The sequence below is a fragment of the Sceloporus occidentalis genome, unplaced genomic scaffold (assembly GCF_023333645.1).
Source record: "Sceloporus occidentalis isolate IW3139 unplaced genomic scaffold, rSceOcc1.0.p SCAF_600, whole genome shotgun sequence".
Classification (NCBI taxonomy): Eukaryota; Metazoa; Chordata; class Lepidosauria; order Squamata; family Phrynosomatidae; genus Sceloporus; species Sceloporus occidentalis.
Window position 1 is genome coordinate 25856 of NW_028317580.1, and position 13454 is coordinate 39309.

Below are 13454 nucleotides of genomic sequence, written 5' to 3' on the forward strand. Positions count from 1 at the left end.
CATCATATTCTGCCGAGGTGTACCACGGGATGCCAAGAGCTCGAAAATAATGTATTCCCGGCCGTCGTTATGGCGATGGCATCTCATGAGGACGAGTGGGCATCGTGCCCATCTCACCTGAGCCTGACCTCAGGGGAATTAAGAACCCCCAGCCGGCTTCATCTCCCAGATCAGGGTCAACAGCGAATGATCGGATTTTCTGCCAAGCTCCAGCGCGGCCGCGGGGAGAGAGAAGTTTAAATACATAAAGGGATAAAAGGACAGGGGGGGAAAAGTTTCAACAAGAGACCGGAATCTAACACTAGAGGATCAGATGAAATGGAAGGAAGTTTTACTTTACTGAGAGGGTGGTAGATAAGCGGAACAGCCTCCCAGCAGAGGTGGTAGAGGGTAATACAGTGAGGGGATTAAACATGCATGGGGTAGACATACGGCTCCTGAATCTAAGACGAGACCAACGACTGATTAAGGTTTGAGTCTTAGGGAGGAATAACGAGCAGACTCGACGGGGGCCGATCGGCTGGCAGGGATATTTAACCCTGAAACAATTATCACTGGTTGATAAAACAGACTCCCCACACCCTACCTCCAACGCTTCCATCTTTAAGAGCTATAAAGTCACCCTGCTTAGTCCGACTATTCTATCCACCCCCCAACCCCCCCGATGCCCCTCTCTCCTCCCCTGATGCCCCTCTTTTCTAGGAGGTCAGAATGTTTGCTGGGTATGAGGGGATCGCAGGGTTCTACAGCCCTAAAAGCCCCGATAATGTGTATAGAAACGGAAGGGAACGGCTTTATAAATTAAACGGGGTAATAAACCCCATTATTCTTCTTCTAAATGCCCCCCTCGGTTACACAAATAGCCCCGCCCAAATCCACCTAAGACAAAAGTAAACCCCCCTCTGGCCCTTTGAAATTTTGGGAGTTGTGTCCTACAGGTACATTTATCCCCAATTATTTCATGAAAATGCCCAAAGTTTGAACCCAGCTTAGAATATAAATTCCTCCGCCGCCGGCACCGATTTACAAGCCTGACGCTCCCAGCCCCCGCGCCGCGTAGCAGCTCTGCCCTCTTGTGGCCCAAAAGAAGAACTTCATATAACATCTTACGAGTTGCTAAGGGAAGGATCTTTGTTTTGTAGAAATATAGAACCCGCCGGCAGATCGGCCCCATCCGGCCCCCGTCTCTCCTGCTGTAAAGACTGAAACCTTAATCAGTCGTTGGTCTCGTCTTAGATTCAGGAGCCGTATGTCTATCCCATGCATGTTTAATCCCCTCACTGTATTTCCCTCTACCACTTCTGCTGGGAGGCTGTTCGTTATATGCCACAACTAAGTATGAAAAACTCCAGCGCATGGAGAATTCTCGATATGTACATTTGTACAATTTAATTGCAATCAGGCCTTCATTAGAGATAAAAGCTTATTTTGTACAAATGGCACCGTACTATATACACTTTCAATGTCCAAATTACCTTTTTTTTTTTCTCTCTGAAATAATGCAGTAACCATAGAAACTCAATGCTATTCTACATTTTAAAATGAGAGAATCTATTAACCTCAACTGTAGAGAGCAGGGATACCTTTTAGTGTCCAGCAACCAGACAGATCTCATAGGTCTCCCCTTCAGGGGTAATAAAGGGACCTCTGAGGGTGGTTTTACATTTTATTCAGTTCCTGGCTATAATATGCCTAAAAGAGCCCTAATAGTCTCAAAAGCTTGCAATCTAATGGAATTCGGTTAGCCAAAGGTATCATGCGCCCGCGGTAACAGCACTTACATGGTCCCGGGTTCTCGGAGCCGCGGGGTCTGACAGCTCTGCCGGCACACGGCGCTCAGCAGAGAGCAGGGACCGGGCTACGGCCGGGAGGAGAGAGGTAATCCAATTAAACCGCCACGTCCCGGCAGAAAGCGAGAAACGGTCTGAATATAAAGATTAAACGCGAGGATACAGCAACTCCCATCACCCCAGCCCAAAACTCCGGCTCTGAGAGGCCATATTTAATAAAACATAATAAAATTAGTGACAACTAGGAAGTTTATGGAAAACAATTGCTTACAGTGTATTGTGATACCTACTCTGCTGGGAAGCTGATCCAGAAAACAACTAGGCTATATTCTTTCTGCCACATGCAATAAAAAGACCATTAAGGGGGCGAGCACTGCGGGTAGCGAGGACCCCCCCCCCTTCAATAATAAGGAAGCGACAGTAATATAACCAACATCTCTCTGTGTAGAGAGACAGGGGGCACCGGCAGAGACCGGCGAGGACCCCGGCCGCGGGAGAAAGTCCGCAAGAGACGTTAACTCGCGGATCAGGTCAGTGGCGCTGGGTGTTAATGCGAGAAGCGATAATCCCGGGGATTAGAGATTCCTCCTCTGGGGCTTTCTGCTGAGACAGCTGATCGGGCCGCACCAGGGAACACAGAGGGTTAATAAAGCGTTAGCTGCGGGGTCCAGGCACGTGATGGGATTGGGAGTGAAAAGACGGGATTTCAGTGAATTCCGACAGCCCGGACCCATCGGCCCCCCGAGCTCTGAAACCCATTGGGGGCGTCAGAGAGAAATACAGCAACGTTCAAATCCGGTTAACGGATGTACCGGTGATCGCATAATGTGACAGCCGAGTGTTAGACCAACCCCGCTGGCAGGAGGGGCATTGCTGGCCTACTAGCCTCATTTTAAGGAAACACCTGAGGCTCGCACACCTATCCCTCTGTGCTGTGAAACGACACCGATGCTGAACCACCGCGGTTGGGTTACCACGTTAGAAAATTCCTATTGTGACCCCCCCCCCCCCCCCCCGAACACAGCTTACTACGTATGGAGAACCTACAGAATGGGCCTTTTTGGGCTACAGGAATGCTCTATTTTTACGGCGCTCACCTGTGATTGGTCTGAATTTTAAGTCAGCTAAGGAATTCAAACCAATCAGCTTTTTAAAAGGTTATGTACCTTTAATTAATGCAGCAGCGAAGGGTTAAACAGGCAGATTCCATACTTTACATAGATATTTGATCTATAATGGCTGAACGTTCAGGACATGGGGGGCAGGAAGGCGGTGATGTATCCGTTACGTAGGGGACGGGATCCCCCTCTACACAATATATACCCCAGGCGTCAGAATACGCAGGCGGATCACAGCGGATTACATAAAGGATCCGGTTAACAGGGTGCAAAGGATCAGGAGGGTTTATATCAGGTGAGGAGTATCCAGGTCAGGCTTCCCAGCTTATACGATATATATAGAGGGAGAGCGGTCATCGGCACAGTTTGGCCCCAAACAACCGGCCCTCAGCCGCCGTAATCAGGCCCCTGACCTGACCGACAAAACCGAGAGCGCCAGAAAAACACGCCAACACGTGTAACGTTCTAGCAAAATATTTAATAAAAAAAAAAAAAAGGCTGCAGAAACCTTCCTAGAACCTATTTTTATCAGCGTAATAAATAGGGTGTCAGAAAAGTCACTCCGATCCGGGGCCTTAAAAACTACACGGCAAGTAAACCTCAGCTGCGGGGGCGTCGGACAGGCGAGAGATCGGGGCGCCCCGTGTCAGCCCCCCGATACGAGCGGGACAGTCTCTAAAAGCTCTTTAAACGTCCCTCATACCGATTTCCTCCCCAGCCGCTTGAAGACGCTGACGTTGTTGGTGTTGTCCATCCGCGCGCTGCTGCTGTCGCAGGTGCTGCTCACCTTGGCGTTCCCAATAGTCCTCTTGATGGTGACTCTGAACGGCGGCGGTTTGGTGCTGGTGACTTTGCTATCCTGAGCGGCCGTCGGCTGCTTCCCCAGACGGTGGGCTAGCGGCGTTACCTTGGGCTTTTTCCCCTCCTCGGCGTCCAGATCCGGCAGCGGAGCGGCACCCAGCCGGTGAGCCATGCTGCTTTTGGTTGTGGAGAGTTTAGCCGGCGCGGTAGCCGGCGGTTTGATGGCCAGGCGTCTCATCGTGGTGACGGCGGGCTTGGGTTCGGAGCTGGTGGCTCTGGCCTTGATCGTCACGCCAGGAACGATCTTCTCTCTGGAAACCGGCTTCCGCTTCAGGACTCCCGCGTACTGCAGGACGCTGCCATCCTCATCGCTCTCAGCCGGAGGCTCTTCCTGGCGTGCCTCTCCTAAACGGCTGAAGACGCCGGTGGGCTGAGGGGGAGAAAGGATCTGCGATGAACACAATTATCACAACGGCAGCAAAGAAAACGCCTCGCAGGACAGAATCGAGAAGAAAAAGTCCACAAAGCATCGCAAAGTATCTAATATCATAAACCCGAGCCCCATAATATAATGAGTTCTCACTCTGTTATCTGATCCCCGATCTACTAAACACCCCGACTCCTTATCATACTGCCTGAGGGGTACAATAGAATGTCTCAGTCTTAATAACCCAGCCGGACTCTCTGACTAATGAATGTCTATGGAGGAACGGACTTCATTAGCATCACCATAAAGCATCAGCTCAGTGCGGGGGTTTGAGCCGGGAAAGTCACCCAAAATATCACATGACTGACAGCAACGGCGGCTCCAGGTCTGCAGATAAAGGGGGTTTATTGGGGAAAAGTGATAAAACCAGGTTAGGGGGTTATATATTACTGTATACAGCGCTGGGGGGGTATATCACAGTATACAGCGCGGGGGGGGTATATCACAGTATACAGCGCTGGGGTGGTGGGTTATATCACAGTATACATCGCTGGGGTGGTGGGATATATCACAGTATACATCGCTGGGGTGGTGGGATATATCACAGTATACAGTGCTGGGGGTGGTGGGTTATATCACAGTATGCTGGGGGTGGTGGGTTATATCACAGTATACAGCGCGGGGGGGTATATCACAGTATACAGCGCTGGGGGGTTATATTACTGTATACAGCGCCGGGGGGTTATATCACAGTATACAGCGCGGGGGGGTATATCACAGTATACAGCGCTGGGGGGGTATATCACAGTATACAGCGCGGGGGGGGGTATATCACAGTATACAGCGCGGGGGGGGTATATCACAGTATACAGCGCGGGGGGGGTATATCACAGTATACAGCGCGGGGGGGGGTATATCACAGTATACAGCGCGGGGGGGGTATATCACAGTATACAGCGCGGGGGGGTATATCACAGTATACAGCGCGGGGGGGGTGTATCACAGTATACAGCGCGGGGGGGGTATATCACAGTATACAGCGCGGGGGGGGTATATCACAGTATACAGCGCGGGGGGGTATATCACAGTATACAGCGCGGGGGGGTATATCACAGTATACAGTGCGGGGGGGGTATATCACAGTATACAGCGCGGGGGTGGTGGGATATATCACAGTATACAGTGCTGGGGGTGGTGGGTTATATCACAGTATACAGTGCTGGGGTGGTGGGTTATATCACAGTATACAGCGCGGGGGGGGTATATCACAGTATACAGCGCGGGGGGGGGGGTATATCACAGTATACAGCGCGGGGGGGGTATATCACAGTATACAGCGCGGGGGGGGTGGGTTATATCACAGTATATAGCACTGGGGGGGTGGGTTATATCACAGTATACAGCGCGGGGGGGGTATATCACAGTATACAGCGCGGGGGGGTGGGTTATATCACAGTATATAGCACTGGGGGGGTGGGTTATATCACAGTATACAGCGCGGGGGGGGTATACAGTATGTAGATTGGGAATTGGGTGCGAAACGCGGCTTCAAACTGTAGCCTAAAAGGGGAATAAACTCTCCACTCACTTTACTGGATGAAGTCGTGTCGGCTTTACTTTCAGCTCCCAGTCTGTCGAAAACGGACGTCCTCGCCCCGCCTGCGATGCACAAACACGACCGGCGTTACATACCTCAGTCAGGTAAATAAAACGATGCTGCGCTGTGGCCCCAGGAGGAGCCGGCGCTTACCTCTGGCTGCTTGCTCCTCGAGGATTTTCTTGGTCCTCGGCGTGGTGCCTTTGGGCATGTTAATAACGTACTTCCCTTCCATCTCCGCCGTCACTCTCCTGCGTTTTACTGCCCCATCAGGACCGTCATCAGACGGGGGCGACAACACTGAAACACAAGAGAGAACGGGGAGGAATAAGAACACGAATGGCAGGATGTAACTGAGGATCATGGGAGTTGTACTTAAATAGCCGAATAGACTTTCGGACAAGCCGGCGTTACCTGCAGGCGCGTTCTTCAAAGCCACCTTGTTAGACACCGTGACGGAGATCTTGGACGTGTTGGCGTCCGGTCTGCGGACCGGCGTCGATGGCGGAGAGTCCCGGCTCAGGCTATTAGCGATCATTCTCGTGGCGGCTGCAGGAAGAGAAGAGAAAAGGAAAAGAGCGTTCGCTCCGTCGATACAGCGAGCACGGAAAAACAAAGAAACCAACCAGAACATAGACGCTGAGACAATCCACGTGGCCTCTAACCCTAATCTACTAAACGGCGCGAGAGCGATGGATGGATTAAATGCCCCAGACAGACTTCCGCCCGATACATCGTACCCGCCATCGCCGCTCACGCTGGGGCAGTTACTTACGGCTGTTGGCGCTGCGGCGCAGTTCTGCCTGCATGCTGTTCTGACTTGGACTTTCCGTCATGGCTTTGCAGATATCCTACAAGAGAAAGAGGAACAGGTTACAGAGACCCTGTCAGCTCCGCGTGTCCCGACTGCCACACTCCTGGCCGAAAGATCATCCTATTAGCGTTAGCTTGAGTTGCTTTAAAGCTCACTCTGAGGAACTACAGCTCTTATGAAGTTCTGAAAGGGTGGTAGATACGTGGAACGGCCTCCCAGCAGAAGTGGTAGAGGGTAATACAGTGAGGGTATTAAACATGCATGGGATAGGCATACGGCTCCTGAATCTAAGACAAGACCAACAACCGATTACGGTCTGAGTCTTTACAGCAGGAGAAACAAAGACTAGATTGGGGCCGGATGGGGCCGATCTGCCGGCAGGGTCTACGATCTATAAAACAGGCTCCTGATGTCCCAGAATACGTACACTAAGGACCTGAGCATGTTAATTTGTTTATTTGTATAATAACACCGTACCAAAGCTAATCTAATAAATTAACAGATTGTGTTAGCGAGCGAGGGGAAATTTTAGGGGAATTTAGTTAAATTGAGGAAATCGGGGCCGTTGACAGATTTAGAAAGCAGCGGGGGGAGGGGACAAACCTTGCTCCTGAGTCTGGGGCCGGACGCCGCGCGCTCCCGTACCTGTCTGTGGACGATCTTGGCGTGTTTCAGGATGGCAATGACGTCGCCCACGGCCGTTATCCCCAACTCGTTAATGATTTCCTTGGTCAGATCCATCAGCATGTTCTTCTGGATCCTGCGGAAACAGCGGATCGAGTCTCAAAAACACAAGAAGAGCTAAATCCCAAACGTAAAGCCGAGCGAAACAGATATATTTATCTTACATGCAGTATACTCCAGTACAGCTTCTGCTCCAATTACACCCCTCTTAAACATGGCCATAGATTTTTATATTATGAATATGTATATATGCAGCGCTTGTACATTATATATACAGAACTCCAGGTGTGACGCAGAAGGACGCGCGACATTCACAATGGCTTCGGTTCAGGATCCCGCACGCCCCGAGCCCGGTGTTTAGTCTCGGAGGGACGCCGCATGCCCTCACCTGTTATCCACAAACGTCACCGCGTAGTTAACAGCCGGCCCGGCGGGGATTCCGGCTTCCTTGAAGAAACTAATCCATTCCGAGGTGGCTAGAAAAATAAAAAGAAATCCAAGATTCACATCGGGTCGGGGGGGGGGTATTGGGGGGTGTTAATTAATGCGGGTTGGGTAATATTACACAGAACGGCAACGAGAAGAAAACGTCTTACCTAAAGTGACCGACGCCATGACGGGAACCTCACGCCGCTGAAACCAAACCAAAGAACGGCGTGATTAGAATATTCGTTGGATTCTTTCAATAGATTGATGCCCCCCCCCCCCCTTAAACACTTCACCGTCCCAGCAGCTGTTTGCCAGCAACTCCCAACACCTTCAGCCAGTTGTCGCGCTTTATCATTATTATTCGGCGGCAGAAGAAACCTCTGTTTATCAGGCAACAAATGTTGTGGAAAGGCAATCAGCGACACGACAGCTGCCAGCTCCCAAAATAGCCTCTGATGGAGGCCGATCTGCCCCGGGAGGCCTGCTATTTATGGCAAGGAGTGGAGGCAAGCGCCCCGCCAGCACCCCCCCCCCACATATACTATATATATATATTACACGTATATAACGTGGGGGGGGGAACATGCTGATGTAAAGTAATGCGCGGGACGCGATAATTCTCTTTATACACAATTATTTCTACTAAAAGTCAACTGAAACGAACCCCCCCAACAGAAGAATAATCTAACATGCAAAGGGTTTCACCCCGGCACTGGTGTTACCCCGGCGTATAGCAGCCATTTTCAACAGGGAGCAATACTTATGATTACATTGGGGGGGGGTGGCCCTGCCCCAAAGAGCTTACACTCTGTATGATACAATCTCAAATATTATTGTCTCGAACAACCCAATACGGCAACACCAAAAAGCAGAAAACAAGAAAATATCTAAAGAGAAGGGAATAATAAATAAATATAATATAATATAAGCACCCTGTACGTTATTTATATATATATATATATATAGCGATTAGATACAGAATCATATTGCTCAGTATGCATGAGATTATCTATGAGCACTAAGCATACCCTAGACCAGACCTGGGCAAAGCACGGCCCGCGGGCCACATCCGGCCCGCTGAATAGCTCGGACCGGCCCGCAAAGAGTGTCCTGGTGACTCACCAATGAGTCCGGTGTCCCCCCCCGCCCCGGTCACTTACCTTAAACTCCTGTGTTGGAAGCGTTTGTCTCGGGTGCCGGCGCTTTACGCTGGGCGCCGGCATATGACGTCAGACGCCGGCGATCAGCAGTGAAGCGCCGGCACCCGAGACAAACGCTTCCAACACAGGAGTTTAAGGTAAGTGACCGGGGCGGGGGGGGGAGATCCTGAGAAGGGGGGGTTAGGGAGTTAGAGGGGAGATACTGAGAAGGGGGGGTTAGGGAGTTAGAGGGGAGATACTGAGAAGGGGGGTTAGGGAGGGAGGTCTTACTGTGTGTGTGTGTCTTACTGTGTTTGTGTGTGTGTGTCTTACTGTGTGTGTGTGTATCTTACTGTGTCTGTGTGTGTCTCACTGTGTCTGTGTGTGTCTCACTGTGTCTGTGTGTGTCTCACTGTGTCTGTGTGTGTCTCACTGTGTCTGTGTGTGTCTTACTGTGTCTGTGTGTGTCTTACTGCGTGTGTCTTACTGTGTTCATAGCTTATTCAGTTATTGTAATAAATATTTTAGCCCATTTTTTAGCTCAAAATATTTTTTCCTTTTTTTTCTCCTCTAAAATCTAGGTGCGTCTTATCAGCAGGTGCGTCTTATAGAGCGAAAAATACGGTATGCACTCCGAAGCCTTGTTCATTTTGTTCACTTCTGTGCTGTGCTAATAGTTATTCAGGCCTTACTTATTCAAGCACCTCTACCAATGACGTAGGCTTGAATAACTTTATTAAACAGCACATAAGTTAACAAAATGGACAAGGCTTCGGAGTTTGTAGAGGTCTGGCCCTCTAAAACCATTCCAATTTCTCATGTGGCCCCATGGGAAAATTAATTGCCCACCCCTGCCCTAGACTGTATATTATACCTCACACACACACGATCTATATGCACCGGGTACATGTTCTATGGTATTATATCACCCGGTACAGTTTGGTTGCTGCCCCGTGTTACATTACATTTACACCCATTACCGGCGGCCCACTCAGTGAAATACGCGTCGTGTCCCGGATATACAGCGGGCGGTCGCCATTCCGGAACGCGCCTGTGGGGGGAAAGTGGGGGAAAAAAGTACCCCACGCACCCACCCGTGACAAAAATACAGCCGTAATCAGCCCCGGTCTCACCTCTTGCCGACCTCACCCCCTTTGCTTGCTTTTCAACCGGCTCTATCCACTTCCTATCGCCCCTCACCGGCCACGCCAGCCGACCAACCAGCTGCTACAGCTTTTGGTATTCGAGCAGGCGATTGGCAGCCAGATCCTGTGAGGCCCGCGAGGGATGCCGGGAACTGTAGTGTAAACCGTCTACAGGATTTGTGTTTACGTGCTGACGTCATCCCAGCATGAGGAACAACTCCTTTGTAGTGCGGCGCCATTTTCATTAGGTGCCCGCGCAGATATTGACCCCTCTCGACAGGGGGCGGGTCCTGCTACCTGTTTATAAACACTCAGCTGACGGTGGGCTGTGACTAAATGTTGAACGCTGCGGAGGCGGCCATTTTGCTTCCCCGTCAGACAGCTGCTGAGGCGGGTTTGTTATTGTGAGTTCGGGCGCAGTAAATATTTTTTTCAAGTTTTCTACTTTAGTGATTATATTAACGTTTTTTATACATCATATCCCTGCCTCAGTTCAGTAATTTTAGCCGATTGTACGACACTCTGGAGCACGATGGTGCTATATTATTCAATAAACAATGATGCTGTGTACATGGCAAATGTGCAGCCTAAATGGCTGTGTTCCTATTACATGCAGTGCCGAGTAATCACTCAATAAATAACTTTATTAACGTTTTGTTCAGGAAAAAATGCATAACTATAATTAAGCAACGGGCCATAATCTAAAGCTAGAGGGTCAGTGGCTTAGATGTAATGTTAGGATGTTTCACCTCACTGTGAGGGTAGGAGATAAGTGGAACAGCCTCCCAGCAGAAGTGTTTCATGTATTACCCTCTACCACTTCTGCTGGGAGGCTGTTCCACTTATCTACCACCTTCTCAGTGAAATAAAACTTCCTTCCATTCATTCTCAGTGTCTGACCCTCTGGCTTGTGATTCCGGTCTCTTGTCCCTGAGAGACTTCAGAGAGTCCGCTGTTTGTGGCCCCCTGTGTTTCTACACCCTGGGTGGGGTTTTTAGGTCACTTTGCAACTGAGTGGGGCATTTAGAAGAAGAATAATGGGGTTTATTCCCCCCGTTTAATTTATAAAGCCGTTCCCTGCTGTTTCTATACACATTATCGGGGCTTTTAGGGCCGTAGAACCCTGCGATCCCCTCACCCAGCAAACTTTCTGACCTCCTAGAAAAGAGGGGCTTGGGGCCAAGAGGGACTGGCCAAGCCAAAGAGGGCCACTTTGCAGGTATGCAGTTATACACTCCACATGCTGCCCGGCCCCTGCTTTGTATACGTGGACTGGAAGAATGGCTGATGCGGTTGCCATGGTTGCTGGCAGCTCCCCCCTGCTCTCCGTCTAGTGGTTAATCCGGCTATGAAAGCGTTAAACAACGGGCTCATTTCATTGGCTGAACCGCTTCCTGTCCCGCTCTGATGCTGTGAGTACCAGAGAATCATGTGACTGTCTGTTATCACATACGTGACTTTACATGTATGTTATAGGCTGATCTATAGGGCTGGCCGGACAAATTACCCCTCCCCTAGCAGGGGCTTCTATTAACTCCCTCCCCGGGTGTACACGGCGCTTACACGGAGACGCTTGTTGTCCGCTGGCTGCCTGCATGCGACTTCTTTACCCCAAACATCTCTGCTCCACGGAAAGGTTTGTGCACAAGATCTGGGGGAAGATTAAGTAGGACACGTAGGACTAAACTCAGGACTGTACCTATAACTCCGGGGCAGGTGACGGGTATGCATAAACCACCGACCTTATACTCCTGTGTATTAGTTTCTGATGCAGCGCTACGGTATCTGCTTGCGCCATGTGAATAAACGTAACTGCGCCACCCAATGCGGTGATCCGAGAGCTGCGGTGTCCGCTGCTGCGTTTTCTGTGTTTTAATGGAATATTGTTATGTTTTCTTCCTCGTCGTTCTATAAATAAAACGTTATAATTATAACGATGCGAGGCGCGGGGGGCGCCCCACGGAACCGGTTATTCATTTATGCCGAATCCAGGGCATTTATTTTCGGGTAGAGACAGGTTTCGCACGCAGCAGGAATCTGGTGCGTTTTTTTTCGTCTCCCCCCATCCCCCCCCCCAATTAAACATTTCATATCGGCACGGCGAGATTTTACATCCATGCCCTGCGCCTCGTTACAGATTCTTCTGTATAAAATGAAATGGATATTAGACGTTTCCTGGTTAATTAAAGCCGGGATCTGCTAGTCTTGGTTAAAGATGTCTTTGTTCTTTAGAAGTAGAGCGATGGGTCACATGATGTTCCAGTTCAGTTTTTTTAAACTGGTGAAACTTGCTGGAATAGCACAAATCCAGTTTATGATAAACCAGTTCCTGCCCCGCGAGCTGTAATCCCGCTCTGCGTTTCAGGGTCCCTGCGCTGCCGTGTTACTAGGTGGAGCTGATTGGCCGATGCAATGAAGCCCCCTGTATTGTACAAAAAGGTGCGTATATTTTTATGTATTATTTCTACCGAACTTATTCATTTGTAAAAAGTATTTTTTTCTATCTTTACCCCATCCATCCTACCACCTATGCGGGAAAACTGTTCTGTGCATCCACAACTCATCATATGTTTGTGTGGTTTTCTATTGATCGCATAGTTATAGTGGGTTTTAATGCTCATTATGTGGCCCTGGTTTTTTACTATACTTTATTAATTTTAAAAATATGTATTTTTATTAAAGTTAAGAATTACAGCGTAATAAAAAGGGTCTTCACTAAAATGCTTCTTCATACCAGATAGGGACGCAGGAGGAACGAGGGGTTTCCGGTATCCGGTTTGGCCATCGGGATGAGACGGCCCGCAGGGTAAGTCCGGCCCGTGATGCCCACAGAGCAGGGATTTACTTACCCCAGAGAAGCTGAAACTTATGGCACGACTAGCATTATGTAATCCATTTCCCGTTCTGAAGTTCTCTCCCCACCCTTGACAAATCAGCAGGAATCATTAACTTACACATAAGGGAGAAATAACTTCATGGGGAGGAATAATCATGCAGATCATGAGACCATGGCGTTATGATGGCTGCTCCCATAGTATACACATAAAGGGTGTGTAGGGTGGGGGGCTGTTATAAATATATGTTGTAAACCGGGTCATATGGGTTCTAGGGCTGTGGAATGTAGATTTTGGGGATCGTGACGTCGCGTTAAGGCTTTTTGTTACCTCCGTGCAGCTGTACCTGTGTGCCGTCGCCGTTGCCGTTACCGTTACCGTACTGTTCTGCATCCTGGCTTCTCAGATGTTCTTCCCCTTCTGCTTCTCGACATCTCAAGTAAAGACGGAGACGGTCCTCCTGAACCAGGGCAACAGCTGCGACGATCCGTGCAAGTAAGATGGAGACCAAAGTGGCTTTAACACCTTTAATGGGGAGGCCCGGGCTGTGAAACGTCTTGTATGTCTTTGTGACGTTCTTAGGACAAATGTTCTGATTCTAGCCCCGACAGCCTGTCCCTGTGTCTGCCCTGCTAGGTTTGTGCTGGTGGAGAGTATCCCCGAAGGGCTGGTTTAC

General features: G+C 49.7%; 1 protein-coding gene across 2 annotated transcripts; it reads right to left on the reverse strand.

Annotated features, from left to right (window-relative positions):
- Nucleotides 1-3605: 3605 nt before the first annotated feature.
- Nucleotides 3606-7846, reverse strand: LOC149271005 (uncharacterized protein C19orf47-like). Of its 2 annotated transcripts, none has more exons than XM_089507690.1 (8): nt 7828-7846; nt 7620-7707; nt 7193-7307; nt 6509-6584; nt 6148-6282; nt 5887-6033; nt 5725-5795; nt 3606-4139 (listed from the first exon to the last, which is right to left on the reverse strand). In XM_089507690.1, the coding sequence occupies exons 1-8, from the start codon at nt 7844-7846 to the stop codon at nt 3606-3608; spliced, it is 1185 nt and encodes a 394-aa protein (XP_089363816.1). The 2 variants fall into 2 exon arrangements, with proteins under 2 accessions (XP_089363816.1, XP_089363815.1); XM_089507689.1 differs by having other exon boundaries at nt 6139-6282.
- Nucleotides 7847-13454: the final 5608 nt, after the last annotated feature.

Coding starts and splice junctions, on each gene's coding strand:
- LOC149271005 (XM_089507689.1), bottom strand. Junction 6,034..6,138: donor CGCGCCTGCAGGTAACGCCG/GCTTGTCCGAAA, acceptor CTTGTGTTTCAG/TGTTGTCGCCCCCGTCTGAT. Junction 4,140..5,724: donor ACACGACTTCATCCAGTAAA/GTGAGTGGAGAG, acceptor TCTCCCCCTCAG/CCCACCGGCGTCTTCAGCCG.